Here is a 19,628-nt window from a genome sequence, read left to right on the forward strand (position 1 = left end):
CACTGCTGAAGTACACAGGACAGTGTGTATGTTGTGGTGTATTACACCTTATTTATTGTGTAGGGACCTTTGGCAGGACTGTGTCAACTCAAAACCTGCCTCCATCAGGGAAAAACAGAGAATGCAGACCTCTCTTCACACTCTTGATCTCTCCATCTTGCTACAAGAGGTACAAAAGCATAAGAAAAATTCAAGAATGACACTTCATTGAAAACCTTACACAACATTACATGAGTCATAAATCCTCTCAAGACTGTATTCAAATGAGCATTGTTCTGCTGACAGAGTGAAGGACACCAAATGAAAGAGAGAGAGAGGGTGCCAGCCTAATTGTTTTGATTTAATCCATGCTGAAAGATCAACTGAGTCGTGTCTACTCACCATCTCTCCGAGGAGTCTGTCCTGAACCGACTTCATGTCTTTTCTTATCAGGCACATCTGAAAACATCAGGCAGAGCAGCAGTGTTTTAGTCGTGGAAACAGAATACAACATTATCAGGACAAGCAGGGGACAACTTCAGATAAGCAAAATGTTATAAAGGCCACTCAGCAAAAAATGACTAGACAGACAGCTTGACAGTCAGAGGTGACATGCTCTATTTCTAAAAACTGATGAACTCTACACTCAAAACTACCTGAGCTCTGCATTTACACGGCTGTGTCTAACACTTGAGCAAAACAATAAAGCACATAGTAGATGTTAGCTGTGAAGTTTAGGCTTGAGACTCAGACCTGGGATGTGAATATTCTTTCCTCGTACTCCAAGCTGTGACACACGTTACTCTGGAGAGCATTCTTCAGGGTCTCGTTTCTGGAGGGAAGGAGAAAGACAGTCATGCAACGGAATGAAGAATAGGTGAAGAAGCTGAGAGAACACATAAGTTAAAGGTAAAGGAAAAATATCATTTTATACTAATTTTAGGTTGCCTTTTTAACATCTGGCCAAAGGCAACAGATCATTTTTTTATTTTAAGTGAACCCTGGCTAGCTTACAGTTCTGTTTTCCGTTAATGAGCATTGTTCCTGTCAGATAAATACATTTAAAATAAAAATAATAAATAAGGGGGGAACAAGGCTACACTGATAAACATTGAAAGCTCTATCTCTTAAAAAGTGTACTTGGTGTGGAAAAGGATTCCTGGTTTACTTGACACAATTACAATTATTGTGAAGTCAAATAGTTTATATAAAATGTGGCTTAATTTAATTATATTCATGGTACATATAATTCATTCAGTGATTTAACATCAAACACATGTCTAACAGTGCCTGTTAAAGTGGAAAGCCTATCAAGGACGCACAGATTGGACCATTCATGTTACAGCAGTCAGTCAAGACGGAAAGATGGAACTACACGGCCAGATGACAAACAACTATTGACAAAATATGGTGAAAGACCTTGCCAGGAAGACACGAGTCACTAAAAGGAATCACATCAAACATAAAATAAATGACTACATATCTGTCTATCTATCTATCTATCTATCTATCTATCTATCTATCTGAATGATAGCCAACATCCTCTGCAGTAGAGAATGGGTGCTCACAAAAATCTAAATACTTCATGGTCATCCATTTATTTTAAAAAGCCATCATGACCTCGGTTATACCAGATGGCCTTTTGCAATCAGAGTGCCTGGCTGGATAATGGGAGGGGAAATCTTTCTAAACATCAGTGAACTCAGCTTATTCAAAAGAAGACGCACTGGCCACATGCCTCCAAAAAATAGCTTGTGCTGTTGGGTGCATATCTAGTTTATGATGATATGCCCGAGGTAAAAAATGCATTTTTCAGTCAAGCTTTTTAATCTGTGTTCCACATAGCAAACAAGAGTGTTATTCAATCGTTTACAGGGTATTTGAGTTTAAGCCTGTGGTGACTGCAATGATCAAAGTGTGGAGGGAATCTAACAACATGGCTCTTTCAACAAACACAAACACTAGGCCTTTTATTCACCTCCTGGTATCCTGCTCCTGGAAAGAATGGAACGCCACAACCTGCTTTTTCCAGTTCATCTGAGAGAACACAGAGCAAACACTGATCACATCAATATGTCATATTTAATAACAGTCGCATATGACAGAATATTGTATGGTGACATATTTGTTTTGTTTTTTAAATATTACTTTCAGCATTCTCCTTCAAATTGTAACAAATTGAGAGTGTGTGTGTGTGTGTGTGTGTGAGAGAGAGAGAGAAAGTGAAAGAAATAGAGAGAAAAGGACAGGGTGACCTACAGTCAAGTCTTTCTCCATGTTTTTCAGTACAGTGTCATCCTGCTCCAGTTTGTGGATCTCTTCCAAGAGGACCTTCTGAACCTTTTCAAGCCTCTGAGTCCTGTACAGAGGACGGAAAATAAACCAGTGAAGTGGAAATGAAAAATGAAAAGAAACTTAAAATATTTTTTCCCTAGATTGCAAAATACTCGAGCAACCAGCCACCAATCCAAGGTAAAAACTAAGCTACAAACTATTTTTGTTGGCAAACTTTGATAGTACAATTTGCATGATACTTTTTCTAATCTCTTGTGGAAAAAAATTAGCTTTGTGTTTTGTTTGCAACACCAAATACATACTAACTGACCTGCATTCAGTAACTTGCATGTTGAGGGTGGAGACATGTTGCTGGACAGTCTTCAAAGACTGCTTGTTGTAAACCTCCATCATCTTAGAACGGCTCTGAATACAAAGACATTAAATAGTTAGTGGTTCAGTAAGGCCATCATTTAAAATTTCAGTGGCTCAGAATTAAGAAAATAGAGCACACAAACATTTATGATGTCAAGTCTTTAAGTATTTAAGTACATTAAGCAAGTTACTGCTTTGTCACACATAACACATTTTCCGAGTTGTTAACTGTCCTTGGAGCTTCAGAAACTGAGGATCTACATCCTTTTGCTGCTGCATATTCTCTCGCCCCACTGACTAGACAAATGTGCGTTACTGTGTGTGTCCAACCTGGAACTTCTTCTTCAGCTCAGAGCTGAATTGCTGGCACAGGTTACTTGGGTTTACAGCCACGTCTGGCAAGTCAAAATCCTCATCCATGTCCATGTCTGCCGATGCCACTTCAGCCTCCCAGTGACTGGAGCTCACCGTGTGAGAAGAAGACATCACTCGGCTCACCCCAACTTCAGCAGGCACCTCAGCAACTAAGAATAACAGATCTGCTGATAAACTGGGAGGACTATCTCAAGTGTAAAAGTAAAATATTCTCTAAATTCTACAGGTTGCAAATATTGTTTTCTTATAAAACTGAAAAAGCAGGCATTAAAAACAAAAAACAAAACAACATCTCTGTGGCAGGGATATCCTCAGAGGGCCTGTTATAAAAAATAAACCAACATAATGTATTTACCTAAATTGCATTTCACACATAATTACCGCTTTTAAATCTAAGCCAATGTAACCTTTGTTGTTTGTGGCTTTTGTAACAGTGAACAGAACAGTTCTGGAAAACTGGATTTGAAGATAAGATTCCTTTTTTAATCTCTTCCTTGCCCCCTCACTGACTGTGAAGTCTGGTGAAAACTAGGGAAAAGGGTACTTAGAATCATGTTTTAACACCTAATGCTGCATTTAGGTATATTAGTATACTGTTTTGAGTAGCAAATAGTGTGTAAATAATCTAAAAGCATTTCTGAATGATTGGTAGTTGTTATCACCAAGATGCATTATGGGGTCCAGATAACCCTAAATATTAAAACAGAAAATTTAAAACAATAGTTTATTGGTTTATTAGAACAATGGCAGTCATATTCTAAAAAAACAAACAAGATGATATTAATTTTAATTTATATGAGTAATGCACGTTTTTCAGGTTTGCATGTGCATTTTGGCACTGATGTCCCGGATGTTATTTCACCAGGACATTAGGAGATGCTATTGCTACTGAATTTGCCACTATTTTACTATGTAAAAGTGATATGTCTTACATGACTTGAACAACTTCCTTGGCCTCATCCGAGGAGAACGCTGCCCTCTCATCTTGCTTTTCTTCATCTCTTCACTCTCATCTTCATCAGAGTTACTGGACAAAGAGATGCGGCGCTTTCGAATGGGTCCTGTACCAAAACCACACATTATAATACATTTCCTACAGTACAACTGTTCCTTGACAAAGAGGTTTTCCTCTCAAACAGATATGTGCTCTCACCGCATTGAAGCCACATTTTAGGGAATTTGTAACTACAATCACTATTTGATTGGATATAATTTATTCTCAATTGCAACCTCGTTCAGTTGTAGAGGGGCTCTGGGGTCAGATTGTAACAATTGGGAAATTAGGACACAAAAGGGCTTTTTACCAGAGATATGAAGCTGTGCAGACGTTAGGTCTCGTTCTGAAGATGGCGTTTTCTGGCAGGATGGAGAACAATCAATCATTTATTAAATGGCTACTGCTATTCAGATATTACAAAAACTAATTTACTCTTTAGTGTACTTTCAGTGCTCCCATCCGTCCATCCATCCAATCATAATCATAAAGTTATGAAAGTGTCTTAAGCCTTTCCTACCTCTGTTTTATGAGACACTGCCAGGCTCACAGCAGGGCTGTCTGTAACTCTAATACTGAGTACTGATGACTGGCTCAGTGACAGCCGAGATACTGGAGACACTTTATTGAAGCCATAAATGTGGCCATGGGTGACGGTGTCTTCATGGAACGATGACTGAGGAGGAGAGGGCATGGATGGCTTGTCCAGCTCAAGGAATGTGGACGTTAACAGGGGAGAAGTGGACAGAGACAAAGTAGGTCGAGGTGCTGAGAATAGGCACTGCTGGACTGGACTTGTCTGGAAACAAAATAAAGGAATGGAGGAGAGGAGAGGGACAGATAGTGATGAGAAAATGATGGACAAGAAGAAATATGGCAACTCATTTAGTGGTTATCTAATCACTGTGCATGTCATAGATTAGTGACAGTTAATGAAAAAGACATTTTTTCACCATACATTAAGAGGCGTAGATGGAGAGTTGCTGAACTATTATTTGGCCTGCCTGGAGTTAAATAGGTCATTTCAATCATGCTACTTAATCGATCAGATCGTCATGTGGAATTCCAACATCATCCACATAATTACATGATGTATTAATCACGGAAAGCCAAATTTCTCAAATGGCCATTTAGCAGTTGAGAGTTGAGCAGTTTGACAATTCAATTTTGATTCAATGTAACCAAATGATTCAATGTAGCCTAATTGCTTAAAGAGAGAACCCTAAAAAATGGTTGTTGAGGGAGGCAAGAATTACTTCTTCATGTTAACTACTTACATTTTCTCAGCAGGTTTGGGAATTTCATATATTAATGATCAGGTCACATACCTACTTAAAAAAACAACAACTAAGTTACTGTCTTCAAAGGCCTGCAGTTGTCTAATAACTTGCACCTCCTTTCATGTCACTCCAGTGATTCTCATGTGACTGTAAAGTGACGTAAAAGATTTCCATGTAGTGTAAAGTTGTGTGAATCATTCAAAGATGATAAATACCAGCAAATTCCCTGTCAGCCATTAGAATTGTACTCTGAGATGTGCTGTTAAACACCTCTAAGATGATACCAGATGCCACTGACTGACTGTATAATATCAGGGTAAAAGAGAGCATGTAGAATATGCTACATTAAACATCTCTGAATGCAATTCTAACCTCTAACACAGATCCATGAGAGCTACATCATGGACAAAAACAAGGTGCTGTTTTACCTCTGTTGCTCTTGGTCCAGTGGGAGGTCCGGCTGCAGGGGTTTGATCTCTGGAGGTCAGTGAAGGGAGAAGGGACACAGACTGGATTGACTGAGTCTTGGATGTGCTACGCTTCTTTCTTGCACTGTAGAACGAGGAGGGCTTAAAGTGTCCTTTACTGCTGACTGTTGAGCGAGGCTTGGGTAGCAGCAGGACTGGCGAGGGGGTGTCCTGGCAGGGAGGATTGGGGGAGGCAGGGAGTGGGGATCCCCGCGGGGTGAGGATAGGGGAGAAGGTCAAACCCAAGGTTGGGGCTGACCTCTCACCAGCTGTGAAGGTCCAAAATAAGCACAGATGTTCAAACAGCTGGCCTCAGAAGTTGAACACAGAGTAGAAGGTCAATATATACATGCTTTTCTACATATCAATTTACAGTTAAGAGGTTGGAGAGCAATAGGGTCATTTATATAACAGTTAAAACATTTCTCCATAAAGGTGTTCAGAATGAAAATGCAGCCTGTGCAAACGTAGATTCATACACAGAATGTTTTACATGTTTACAAGTGAATACAAAATATCTGACGACTAAGCAGGTAAAGTAAATGCTTTGCATACAATAGATGCAAAAATGTGGGTTTTAGAGGAAGAACTGTCTTTTATACATATGTCCATTTCAGGTATGATACATTCAAAAGTGAAAGTTATTTTTTTGAACAGGGCTTTACTTTACAAGCCAAAATAAAATAAAGAAAATAGTCTGCCTGTAGAGTCACCAAACTGCAACACATAAATAATCAAAAATAAAACCCCACGTTATTCATAGACAATTTTTTTGTAAAGTTATAAATAATACACTTCACTATAGAAAGTCAGTGAAAACACTATCTATCTAACTATTTGGATAGGAAACAGTGTCAGCCACCAAACCAACAAGTGTCAAAAGGCCTATTGAGTAAAATATGTGGCCACTGTTATGAAATGAATAAACCATTTGATCCACCATGAAACATGTCAAAGAAGTCAAATGAAAGTTATCTAACTGGTCCGGATGTGTGGCTTTCCACAGAGTCTTACATCTCATCCTCTCGATAAAAGGAGGGCAGGGAGAGAACAGGGCCTGCCGGTCAGCCCAGGACTCTTCCAATGCATTCGTCTGTTCTTGGGCAGGAATGACATTTGTCTTATTTAACTTTGTTGTTTCTTGAAGAACATTCTCAGGCCTCTGCTGCTGAAAGAATGAGCATTTCTGTTATATATGATGGCTAACAAGTGTAAAACCCACTCTAGACACGGTAACATCTTGATATTTTGACATCTTTTGATGAGAAATTATATATATTATATTGTATCTATAAATGCTATCATTTTGCACAAACCAACAAAATCACATTTCCATTCATTTTATTAAGATTACGTATATTCTTGCACCTGTTTTAACATGCCTCCTAACATATCTGCTTTGTCAGTTTTATGCAAAAAGCCAATCGTGCTAATTTTCATTCCCTGTCCATGTTTTGTAAATATAATATACATATAAACCTCTAAAATCTGCTAAAATGAACATCTGTCAGTTGTCTGATAAGGTGAGAATTCTTATATTATTTTCTATATAACTTTTTCTGCAGAATTTATCAAGTATTTTCCAAACGGACTGTTAACAGTAAATGATCACAATAAACAAATATCATCGGGAGTGTTTACTTCACATAACGTAATACTTTCCAAAAGTTAAGCTGGAATGACCTAAATAGAAAACTGGCTCCCACCTTGACACCAGATGGCTTTTTCAAATGTGACTGGTTGTTGCAGTCTTGTCTCCTATTTACAGATTGCTCAGAGGTGTTTTTTCTCTTCTTTACCTCTAGAACCTCTGGACAAGTCTTCTCACTCTTGCCCTGCTGACCTGCAAAATATTTCTGTTGGAGGCAAAGCAAAAAGGAATGAAACAATCAAATATTAACAGAACTATGATGTTAAAATGACAGAGTAAACAAATTAAAAACATTATGCTATTCTGTATTCACACTGCAAACATAGTTACCAGTATACTGCCAGCATTCTTGTATATTCTACACAGCTCAGGAACTTTTCACTGTCTGCCAAAAGTCGTTTTGAATTCACCCTTTGTTGTTTTCCAGGCAATGTGATTTTTTTTAAACAGCTCTAACAACACCTATTATGCTGGGTGTTTAACCACATCCCTATGTGGAGTTCACTGCAAAGCTCCAATGTAGTGGTATAGACACATTTGGTTGATTTTTGATGGATGCTACCTAATGAAAAATACCAAGCTACTTTTTCAATGTTTGTTACTTCATTAAAATAATGTAACATTATTCATGTAATTACCAAAGCCACATAAAATAAATGTTTGGAACATTTTAGTTTTACAGTCCCACAATTCACATGCAATCACAGCTTTCTGCTGCTGACTATAAATCATAATAGCAAGTTAGCAAATTGCTAACCCAGTTGATCACTTTATGAGAATGTAGTGATATATGTTGGACAGGATACATGTTTTATGATGTAATTAATAACTTGATCAGGATAACATTAAATATAAACTCAATGGCCCCTACCTTGGAAATTGGTGGCTGCTCTGACACAGATTCTGACTCTGACTGGCTGCTATGATAGTTGTTCTCTAGCTTCAAGCAGCTTTTTGTTGGTTGTTTACAGCCAGTCTTTTTCTTCCTCATCTTAGCAGTCTCATTGTTTTTCTCAGTTTTCGCCAGCTGATCAGTAGAGGAGTACTATTATAGGGGGACAAAGACAGTATGATTTTGGTCAACTGAAACAGCACTACAACTACCATAATTTGAAATTACAGTAATCAACTGTGAGTACTCCAAACAGCATGGAGTGAGTCCCACAAGTGTCTATGACTTGATTCAAATGAATGCTTGAATGCGCCTTTTTGACATCATGTTTGTACTGTAGTCTGTACAACTGTGTAACAAGGTATGCAACACCTTGGGCATCATTATTTGTGACTAAATATTATTATTTGTTTGACTATTTCAACATCACATTTGACTATTTCAACATCACTGTAATACTGACCACACTGTTGCATTACTTAAATGAACAAAACACCAAATCACAAATTGATATGGGCAGATTCACAGTACTTAATGTTCTTTTTAAAAGACAAGCAAAGGAAGTCTCTTGCCTTGGAAGCCAGATGCTTCTCTGATTCTGACTGGCTGTCATCAGTGTCTGGCTCTTTATAGCTCTTGGATGTGGTGGCTGCAGCTCTCTGGGGCCTCCTGCCTCCTGCATGTTGTCTGTCGGGTGCTGCTGCTGGCTTCACTGTCTTCTTTGGCTGTTCCACGGCTTTCTTTACATCGGGCTTCTTCTGATTAAACAACAATGACACACTGTGGCTGACTGGGATAGTACATCACAGGCTTATAGCACATTATTTACAAAAAACACTGCCTTACCTTTTTGGATTTGACATTGCCCTTTACAGGTTTTGGAGAGGCCAGGGGTAAATCTGGGGATTCAACTGCCATGAAGGAAAGCACATACTGTTTATGGAAATATCAATTAACTCAAACCATTACATCAACATTCAGTCTCAATATGATAACTTTAAAATTGTGAGCAGCATATTTTAGTGGTTTAAATAACCTACATGAAGTATGAGTTGACAGAGCTTTAGGCTTGACGGGCACCGACTTGGAGTATTTGGTAACTTTGGGTTTGGGTTTCCTACTTGACTCCCTCAACCAGCTGACCTCTGTCATGGCATAGTCTGTGTCTGTGTCACTAAACAGGTGTTTCTTCACATACCTCTTCTCCTACAACAAAGTGGCACACGGGAGAAAGAGAAAGAAAAAGCAATGAATAAATAGATAATAATAAATAGTTGTACAGATTATTAAATAAATATAAAGAGACAGAGACAGTGTGACAGAGTCTCTAAAACCTATACTACAATGAAAGTATACTTTTGCCATAGGTTGTTGTCTTGTCTTGGTTGTGGTGAGGGCTACTGAAGATTCATGGATGTCACTGCCAAACAACATGGGTAATAATAATTAGATTTGATTACAAAATTTTGAAAAATGTTTATGTTTCAACATTTATATTTCTAAATGGTCCATTCTCAAATGTCAGACCTACCTGCTTGATAATGCAGAGGTGCTAGTGAAGGTTTTGTCCTTTCCCTAAAGAGCAATAAAAACATACACTATAGTGGCATACCAAGTACTCAGGTGTAATGTATTCAAAGATATAAAATAACAAACAGTAATATGTACCCCAATACTCAATGGTGCATCAATGTTGAATGCAAATATATCTTGTCTGTACAAAAGAGAAAAGGCATTACATTCATGTGCTGAAATGTCAAAATGTTCCTCAAATCTTTTAGCTTCATAATACAATATTACCTCTGCCTTGTGGACTTTGTTGTGGTTTTGCTGTGAGATTTCATTAAGCTTACAGCTCCAAAATCTTCTCTCTACAGCAGATAAAAATAATATTAAGTAAATCAAGTTAAAGTTATTCCTCAGTATAAACTGAGTAGTGATCACTTACTTTAGCGTTTGTTTGCCAACTCATATTGAAGATGGGCCTGTTACAAGAACACAAACAGTCAATGAGTGGCACTGTTCTGCCAGCATTTGCATTTGTTCATTTACTACAGTAAAACACAATGTAGCCCATAATCATCAGTGTGTATACCTGCTGACAAGTGGAGGGATCCAGCACTGAGAGATATTTTCTACTGTAGGTTTTGCTATGGATTTCATGTTAATCTCATAACGGCTAGATATGAGCTTCACCATGCTGCCTGCAACTTCTGCATCTCTCTGATGGGATACAGAAGAAGATGTGACAATCCTAATAGATGCTAATACAACATTAAGAGCCTCAGAATGGAGATTAAGCTGTAACTAATGGTGAAGGCATCAGTGCATCAGTCAATTTGTAGCTCAAACTTGTGTCTCAACAAACAGGACAACTGGGTCAGGATTTCGAAAGCTGAGCTCTGGAGTACACAGCCAAAGTAAGATCTTTAAGGTACAGCAGCTTAATAAAAGCTCTTACTGTTACCATGTGCTCCAGATCTCATCTTTCCAAATCTTGCAATCACTCATTTTTTTGGCCACTTGAGAGCAAAGAAAACAGATGGCTTATGTAGACATTCAGCAGTTCTGGAGCAACTTCATCATTCATTTAGAGTTGTGTTTCTAGCCGCCTGGTGAATGTAAGTGCAATATATTCTGTCTTTTGGAGCTGTTTTTGGTCTCTATCAAGAGAGGGAAATATCTGACTCTTTAGCTGCTAAATGCTCCACCAGCAATTCGCTAACTGTGTCTGCTTGCCATTTGGTGCTGAACAGGTAGTATACAGCAGGTTCTCTGAAAACAGCTGCCTGCTGCAGCCAAAAATGATAGTATGAGAGTGAATTAAAACAGTCAAGCTTCCAGCCAGACAGCTTATAGATGAGCTGAAACCCACTCTAAAGCTCCATAGACTTGGGGGAACTGAAGAGTTAGCTGATATTTCTCTGTAGGTTCATCACTACGATAAGGCTTCTCACTTTACAATTTGTCATTTTATACATTATTATATAGATATTGATTACAGCTGCTTAAAAGCTTATATAGCTCCTACCGTCTCTTTCCTCGAGAGGGCCCTGTTAGTTTTAACTTTAACATTTGGTGTTTTTTCCTGCAGAGCTTTGGTTGTGGAGGCCTTGACTGGAGCCTTGACTGCAGTAGCATCTGCCTCTAATGACATCTGGCCTTTGCTCTTCCCTCTGGCCGGGCCATTTCTCTTGGCCTGCTGCTCTTTGGAAGTACACGATGTGGAGCCACGCTGGTCTGCAGAGCTTCTGCCTTTCGAGTCCTCTCTGATATCACACACTTTCCTCTGGGCTGCAGCTGGCCTCTGAAAGGCAGGTTTTTGGCTCCTGTCATTGAGGACCTCTTGCAGGCGCTGGGTGAGTTGGACATGGAGCTCCTTTTGTTTGATTGGGCCTGAGCCTTGAGCAGACGATTTCTGGCCAGAAGCCAGATGTTCTGGCTGTTGTGTCAAACTTGAACAAGAATCTACAGAGAGAAAAGATTTGGTGACATTTCTTATTAACTACCTAGTTGTTGTTACTAGCTTTTCATATGCATGACATTTAGTGAAGTCCTAGAGACAGTGAGGTATTTTAGGACTTTTTTGCTTACCAGTTACTGGCAGATAGTTTATTTTCTGTGTCGGCATCATTAGCATTTCAGAAACTGACAGTTTGTTCCAGCTAGAAAATCTACAAGTTGAACACATAAGCTTGTTTAGATATACAGTTTATGTACAAAATACACAAACAACATTACCTATCAGAAGAAGGCTACTCTGATGACAGAATATTTGAAAACAGTATGGAGTTTCCTTTTAGTGCTTACATGCTTCTCCCAGTTCTGGGTTGGCTGTCAGGCACAAAACCATTCTCTGTAAGTAAAAAGATCAGTGATGGGTTTAAAAGTCACTGAAGGAATACATTTAAGTCAAACAGTGTAGCAATACAATACCTAGAGACTGGTCCTCCCCTCGTCCAGCTAGAACCATATCTACAGCTTTTGTCAGTGGTATGTTCTGTGAAACAAGCACACACACAACAAATGCAAATGCATAACATATTTTGTACAACTTTCCTTCCATTGTTATTAAAAAATAAAACAAATGCAAGAGCTGCAAGAGACATCCTGATTGACAAAATGGTTAGGTACAATGGTTTCAAACATTACATGGGCCTCCATCTTAATAGTTAATACATGTCGTTACTAGAACAAAAGCAATCCTACTGTGTTCATAGTTCAGTTGTATCAGTTTTATAAACATAATAATTTGATGATTATACCTTTTTCTTCATATCAACCTTATTCTTGATGGCCTGTTTGGACGCTTTGCTCTGTGAAGACACATCAGACTGGGACAGAAACCATTAATTAAAAGTGGGGTCACATTTTGGCTCGGTTTTAAACAGTGATTAGTACTTTGAAAAATTACACATACTATGTTGTAATGTTAAGTGCAGTATATATTCAGAATGTGTCATACCTGCTCTGTCATGCCACCTGCTTTTGTGCTGCCAGGTGTTGCGCTATGATTGCAGGTCTTAGCAGTTGTCCTTAGCTCTCCCAGGTTAACTTTGCTCTGCCTGTCACTTGAACGAACCATCTCCAGAGATGGTTTCCCTTTACCAATAGCTGGAGTGTCTAACAGGGAAAATAGAACAGTAGTATAGTTGAGAGTGAAATCTACATGATTTTCTTTTATTTATTGTGACGGCCCCCTGCCTAGCAGGGCCTGTTTGGTGTGTTTTCTTTGTTTTTCTTTCAGGTACCTGGCTGGTAGGCGGAGCCTAGTTATGCCAACTGGGAGCACCTGGCCAGTCTTCCAGTGGGTGGCCTATTTAAGATCTGGCTGTCAGCTCTCACACGGCTCCATCCTGACGGCACCCCTTTTTGACTTGGTTGGCTTCGGCCTAATTCTTAGTTATTTTACTTGATTGTTATTATTTATCTTGTTTTGTTATAAATACATTCCTTAAGTTTTTACGTTTCTGTGTATCTCCACTTTTTTGTCATGGCTCACGAGCCGGGTCATGACAAAGTGGGGGCTTGTGCGTGCCTGGATTTTTAAAAGTAACTTTGGATAGGTTAATTTGACAGTGTGTGAAGTGGTCACACGTGTCTTGGTTGCTGGTGTGTTTGAGTACACGCTAAGTGGTTGAGTTTGTCCTGGTGTGCGCAACCAGGTAGGCCGGCTCTGTCCGTCATTCAGTCGTTTTGTGAATGGGCTGACGTCATCAAAGTTACTACGGAGTTGTGTTGTTAGCAGTGCGTAAGTTGGAAGCCTTGAGTGGTTGTTTGGAGATACAGTAATTAGTAAGTTGATTAGTTTTGATAGTGTTTTTTTTCCCTTTCTTCTCTCTCTCCGTTAGGCGTGGTGCTGAGGGGTTCGGGTGAGTGTCAGCTGGTGCTGAAGTTTTTGAGTGTATAATCCCCTGCTAGGTATAGCGGCGTGAACCCTTTGGGTTCGGCGAGTTTGTTTTTTTCCCTGTAGTGCTGCGGTGAACGTGGTAAGAGCAAGTGCTCGGTGGCACGGCCGTGGTTTCGGGAGAGTTGCCATTATATGGTCACTCACATAAAGAAAGTATGAAAAACTAAACTAAATTGTATAGAATGATCTGGGTAACAATATAGTTGTGAATATGAAATTAAAAACAATATAGTTGTGAATATGAATATAAAAACTATCTTGATAAATGTTAAGTAGACAAGCTGTTAAGGATGGATTTGTCAGTTAGACGCATTAACTCACGTACAAACTCTTAACTAAATCCCAAAAGACTTTCAAAAATGCACTTCTCTCTATTTTATGTGTCAACAAAGCAACCAAGTAAAAAATGTGTTTACTGTAATGTAACCAGTTTAGTTATCTCACTAGATGTGACTGTTTCCTCCCAGACTACAGGGCCCAGTTATACAAAAAAACAAACAAACTTTTATCAACAGGAATCCATTGTTTACTGTATCTGTTTGGGAATATAAAAATTATTTATATTATTAATTAAAGCCTGGATATGCAGTACACACATATATGTGAATCCACTGCAAAAACAGCTAAGATTAATAACTGTAGTAGTGCATTTTTAAATCAATTTATTTCAAATGTTTGGGTTTTTAAAGACTTTTGAAGGACTGATGATACCAAAGAGACAATAAAATAATACTGGACATGGTGTGACAACTCTTCTTAATAATTTATAGCCTACTTGACTGCATGACAGCAGAGAGTGAACTGGCACCATGCACACTTCCTCCAGCACTGCAGCTGCTGATGAAGGTGGTGGACTCTGAAAACCTCATCCTGGCTGGAGTCTGGATCTGGATGGACAATCAGAATGACTGTCTGTGAATCTATAATGTCCTCCTACAATGATCAATTTAAATAGTGTACTCAAAGAATCTAAAAAAATATTTCATGTTATTCATACATTAAATTAACAGCACATGATCATACATACATACACATACACATACAATACACATACAGAATAGAAAGACAGAAATTCAGCAGTCAATAGGGATAAAAATGTGAGTGTATATTACCCTTAACTTTGATTTAACAGACAATACAAAACCTTCACCTGGACAAGTGCAGATGGGGTAGGTAAAAGGTAGGGGGCAGTATTTTTCTCACTTTCACCAAGGGACACCTGGCTTTCTGGAACAACCTGCATGGAGTGTCATGCAGTAAAAAACATGCACAAACACCTCACAGCTATAATTCTGGTTTGTATTTATTATACAGTATTATCAAATTGTTCAAAAGATTTTCCCATTAATATAAACTTCATTTCTGTAGCCAAACACACACCATACTTTTTCTTTCTGCAGGTAGGCAACTTACAACTTGTATTCTGACAATTTCATCAGAGAAGATCTCAAACCTTACTTCAGCCATTCCTATCTGTAAATGGGCACCTGCCCCAACTTTCGCCAGATTAATACATTTTAGCATTCGTTACAACCGACACTGACCGCTTCATAGCTCCATACTGTTGACAGACCATTGTTTACCTGGGAGCTGTTCTCGTCCATTATAATTTTGACTGTAGTCTTCACTATAGATTTGCTGGTTTTTCCTACAAAGCCCTGACAGGAAGAGATGCTTGTTAATGCAAATTAACAAATTCCTTATAATCACACTTAGAGTAAGACTGCTTCGAACCAAAGCAAGTATGTGGCAGTTACAACTTATGCAAGCTAGTAAGTGTTTATTGACAATGACCTCTAAGATTGAAAAAATAAATAACAATAAAACCAAGTGCAAATGTAATATAGTTCTCAATATCACTATTGTATATCTGAAATTTAATAGTCATAGTTATACATATATATGTTGGTTTAACAAGAAAAAAGAACAAATATCACTATAAGCATCATGCCCAAGAAGGATAGTGAAAAAGGCAAGCCCTCTCTACTTTGTTTTTGCTCTGTCCATAGACGCTGCAAGCAGCCTGCAGGATGTCCAAGGAGGAGCTGAAGTAGATGGTGAGACTTGATCCTTCAACCGCACCCACGACCACCACCTCTGACAGGTTTAACTGCAAGACTTGTCTCTTGCCCTTCTCTGGAGATAAAAGAACACTATATAATTACGCAACACACAAAAAAAAATCTATCACACACATATCAACAGTGGATATTATAGTATTTTATTTTTATTTAGTATTTTCAAGCTTATCGCTCTTGTTTCATCTCTTATGCTCTTTTCTTGATTAAAAGCAAAAGACACACATGATCAATTATCAAGTCCATTCATTTATCATGCATGCATTCACAGATGGATGCTATAATGTCATAGTACACTATACATAATTGTGTTGGCTGTGTCGGTCACATTTGCAGCTAAATGGCTAAGAGAACGTAAATACAGTGTTCTTTGTACGCTGATTACCTGTAACAGTGTAGCTTTGGACTTCATTCTCATTTATACATATCGTTTCCCACTGGCCCTCCTACATGAAGGGGAAATCACTCCGTTAGGCTCTGATGTACATACTTTTGGCTATGTAAATGTAAATTAAAACCAAACTTTATGGATTGACTGTTAATCTAGCGGTACCTGTGCCTGTTCGTCAGCCACAGAAAAGTAAAAGGAGATGCTGTGGCTGCCAAGGTTGAAATCAATCCAGAATTCATCCAGTTTCTCATCAGTTGGCATCAGCAGCTGACAATATAACCACAATCCTTTCAACACACCTACTAATGCACTTAGGAGTACATTCTGGATTGTGACATTCCATCTTACATATAAACTAAGTTAACAATTAAACTAACTGCATCAAGACAGGAGCTTCCTGGTAACTTCTGTATCATTTCCTTGAATGTACTGTCAGACTTAGTAATCATGTTTATACTGACCTCATGCTTGTCCAGATAAGCCTCCAAACAAGGGTAGGAACACACTCTGCAGTACAGAAAGGACATTTCTGTTCAGTTATTTGCATCTGTCATCAGCATTACAATAAACAACATAAAGTGTTGTTGAGTCAGTTATGGTTTATGTTCCCAACCCTTATCATATCAAAGACCCAATTATATATTAGGATTTAATGTAAAGGCAATATTGCAAATTATTTGGCAAAGAATTACGTCACTGTTAATTTTGTGAGCATGTTATCATTAGGCAAGTATGACTATTATTATATTTCTTATTCTTTCTTTCATTGTGCCAGAGTCAAAAATGTGATAGTAACAGTTAACAGTTAAATTGAAAGATTGCTCTTGTGTTGTGACCCCCCCAAGTTCCTCAGACCATGCACAAAGAAGCACTGGGCTATGGCATGTGTGTACCTCCTCTTGTCTCCCTGCATCCCATTCACCAAGTTCAGAAACTTGCGGCAATCCTGAAGTAAAATACATTTACATTAAATTCTAAATAACTATGCTAAAGTTGCAATATTATTACACTACATAACCATTGTAGTGCAACAAAATGTGCATGCATATGGGATAAATACTATGTTTTTACCGTCTCAAACTCAGAATCATGGATCTTGACAAAGGCATTGGCCACGTGCTGCATGCTGAACCAACGATCTGCCAGCTCCTTCCTTTGGTCAGGACTGGCCATTCGGCACAGTGCCTCCATCAGGGCTGTCTGAAAGTCGTAATCTGGCACAAACAGACTGTGCTGTACATTTTATGTGTCTTTATATGGTTCTGGGTAAAAAGAGACTGCATTATTTATAAAAAGTTTACCTCCACTCTCTAATATCTGACCAGCCAGCTTGATCCTGTAGAAATAAAACAAACAAGAGTTAAGAGAATTGAAGAATGTGTTGATACTGTAAAAAATTAGTAATGTTGATCTTCACTATGAGGAAACTACGATAACATACATGATCTCTGAGGTCTCCTGTGATGTTCGGATCTTCCTCTCTTTCTTAAGCTCCACTGGGATTTTGTCCAGAATTATGTTAAATTTACGAATCGCCTATGAGACATTATAAAATCAACAGAGGTTAATTTGTGAGTAAACACCTGCCTGACAATTTTTTTAATGCTCCTCCAAAAAATGAGTTACTAAAGCTATCTCAAACCTCTTTTTGTATGAGGATGTAGATTCTGGGGTCTACTACCAACTGACCAACGGGATACAGGAAACACTCGGTAATTTCATATGTTCCTGTAAAAAGCATATTGAGGCAATACTATGAACTAAGACAAAGCTTTTTCTTATATACTATACCAAGTTTCACATGAAAGTGTTGAAACTAAGAAACATGTTTTAACTATCTTCCATTTAAATCTGCTACTATGATCTCTCACTTTGTAAGGGATAGTTTCTTCAAAACAATGTTAACAATCACTAATTGGATAGTACCTTCAAAAAGTGGTATAGTGAGATCAAAATTATAAATGTTGACACTAGTGTAGTGAGAATTAACACTATCCCTGTCTGTGGAATAACAAGGAGATTCAAGAGATGCTGTAGTTTTGAGCTTACACTTGATTACAAGATTACAGGTTTCAAAAAATGTTGCCATTGAAGACGGAATATATGACTAATAGTTTTAATTTCCAGTTGGTTACTAACAAGGGCTTATTGAATGTGAAACACGTATTAAGAGTGAACCACACATAATACAAGAAATGTTCAAGCATACCCTCTTTGCATGCTTCGTGAACCACCTGTAACACAGAGGAAAGAAAAAAAAAGTTTTTACATTATGACATGAGTGGTACAATGTTTTACAGTGTGGTTTAATGTTGGACAATAGCTCACCATTAAGGCTTCAAAGAAGTCCTCAGAAAGGTTGAACAAGGTCTCATCCCACCGTGGGCCGCACTGGATCCACAGTTGCCTGCATTTCCCAAACCACTGTACCATGTGTACAAAGCCAGATTCAGTCAACAACTGATAACGTGTATTTATCTACTGTGCATTAAATATATACTTATCTTTTTGATCAAGCCTTGAGCTATTATTTCTGGCAGCCCTTGACCACCACTGGGTACTTTCAGATATGTCCCATACTTGTAGATGATAGCGAGACCCAAACTAGCTGATTTGGGATCGTTTTGGTCCAAACTCTGCATAAACAATATAGAAAATGTTTCAGTAAACCTAAACAATGCATGCATATTAGTGATCATGCTATGCTACATCTTACCTTGCTGATAAGTTTATCCAGTTTGGTGAGAAACTGTGAAGAACATTTTATAGGGGTCCCTTCATATATGTCCCTTTGCAAGAATACTTCCAGTGCTTGGACATCCCCACTCTCAATGACTTTCTCCAACTGCACATGAAAACGATTTATCAAAATGTGCTTTTCACCCGTGCTTAAACAACAAATATTACATGGGTCCGTGCATGACCTACATGGATATTATGCTCAGTTGCTAAAAGTTTTCCTTCCCACCTGTGTGTGCTGATTCGGTGCCATTCCTCCTACCGATCCCGTCATGCCTCACTGCCACTCAGGGTCTGCTGTCCTCAGAGTGACTGTTTCGTAAGGGAATTGCAAACATCAACCAGCCTATTAAAAAATTAAAATGCTAACCACATCCCACAAATACAAACTAACTTATTTAATAGGTGAAAGTAAACACATTTGTGTTTTGTTAGTTACTAGGCTGTCAATGTTCATTTGACATTACACTTAACTTACTAATGTAATTTTAGTGGGAACGATTTTGTTAACATTAAAGTTAGGTGGTTAGCATTATCCGTCAAAAATGAACGAAACCTACCTTAAGTGCTTCATGTAGTATTGTACATAAGATCAAATTATTTATAGAAAAGTTATGTTTGACATGTAATTTAGCCCAATGTGTGACTTAATTTTGGGGAGTATGTTACCTGCTGTTCATGCTAGCTAACTTTACCATTAAATTGACTCTCGCTTCAGCTAAT

At 38.3% G+C, this 19,628-nt stretch overlaps 1 protein-coding gene across 1 annotated transcript; it reads right to left on the reverse strand.

Moving 5' to 3' along the window:
* Nucleotides 1-40: 40 nt before the first annotated feature.
* sycp2 (synaptonemal complex protein 2) lies at nucleotides 41-19,179 on the reverse strand. The gene is given in 46 exon segments (XM_062426650.1): nucleotides 41-160; nucleotides 382-438; nucleotides 733-811; nucleotides 1,958-2,016; nucleotides 2,239-2,338; nucleotides 2,585-2,679; nucleotides 2,959-3,152; nucleotides 3,936-4,064; nucleotides 4,308-4,359; nucleotides 4,518-4,796; nucleotides 5,706-6,013; nucleotides 6,759-6,909; nucleotides 7,451-7,600; nucleotides 8,267-8,440; nucleotides 8,860-9,039; nucleotides 9,134-9,198; nucleotides 9,328-9,493; nucleotides 9,644-9,707; nucleotides 9,819-9,862; nucleotides 9,956-10,001; nucleotides 10,088-10,158; nucleotides 10,236-10,272; nucleotides 10,383-10,510; nucleotides 11,319-11,755; nucleotides 11,882-11,961; nucleotides 12,098-12,143; nucleotides 12,224-12,287; nucleotides 12,553-12,603; nucleotides 12,753-12,889; nucleotides 14,449-14,584; nucleotides 14,854-14,934; nucleotides 15,281-15,355; nucleotides 15,685-15,833; nucleotides 16,161-16,221; nucleotides 16,329-16,433; nucleotides 16,628-16,673; nucleotides 17,060-17,112; nucleotides 17,238-17,380; nucleotides 17,468-17,502; nucleotides 17,608-17,702; nucleotides 17,809-17,894; nucleotides 18,376-18,400; nucleotides 18,495-18,599; nucleotides 18,671-18,802; nucleotides 18,883-19,011; nucleotides 19,168-19,179. Coding segments are annotated over 46 exon segments (4,983 nt in total). The 3' UTR covers nucleotides 41-88.
* Between the last annotated feature and the right edge of the window lie 449 nt (nucleotides 19,180-19,628).

Source organism: Scomber scombrus, chromosome 10 (assembly GCF_963691925.1).
Source record: "Scomber scombrus chromosome 10, fScoSco1.1, whole genome shotgun sequence".
Lineage (NCBI taxonomy): Eukaryota > Metazoa > Chordata > Actinopteri > Scombriformes > Scombridae > Scomber > Scomber scombrus.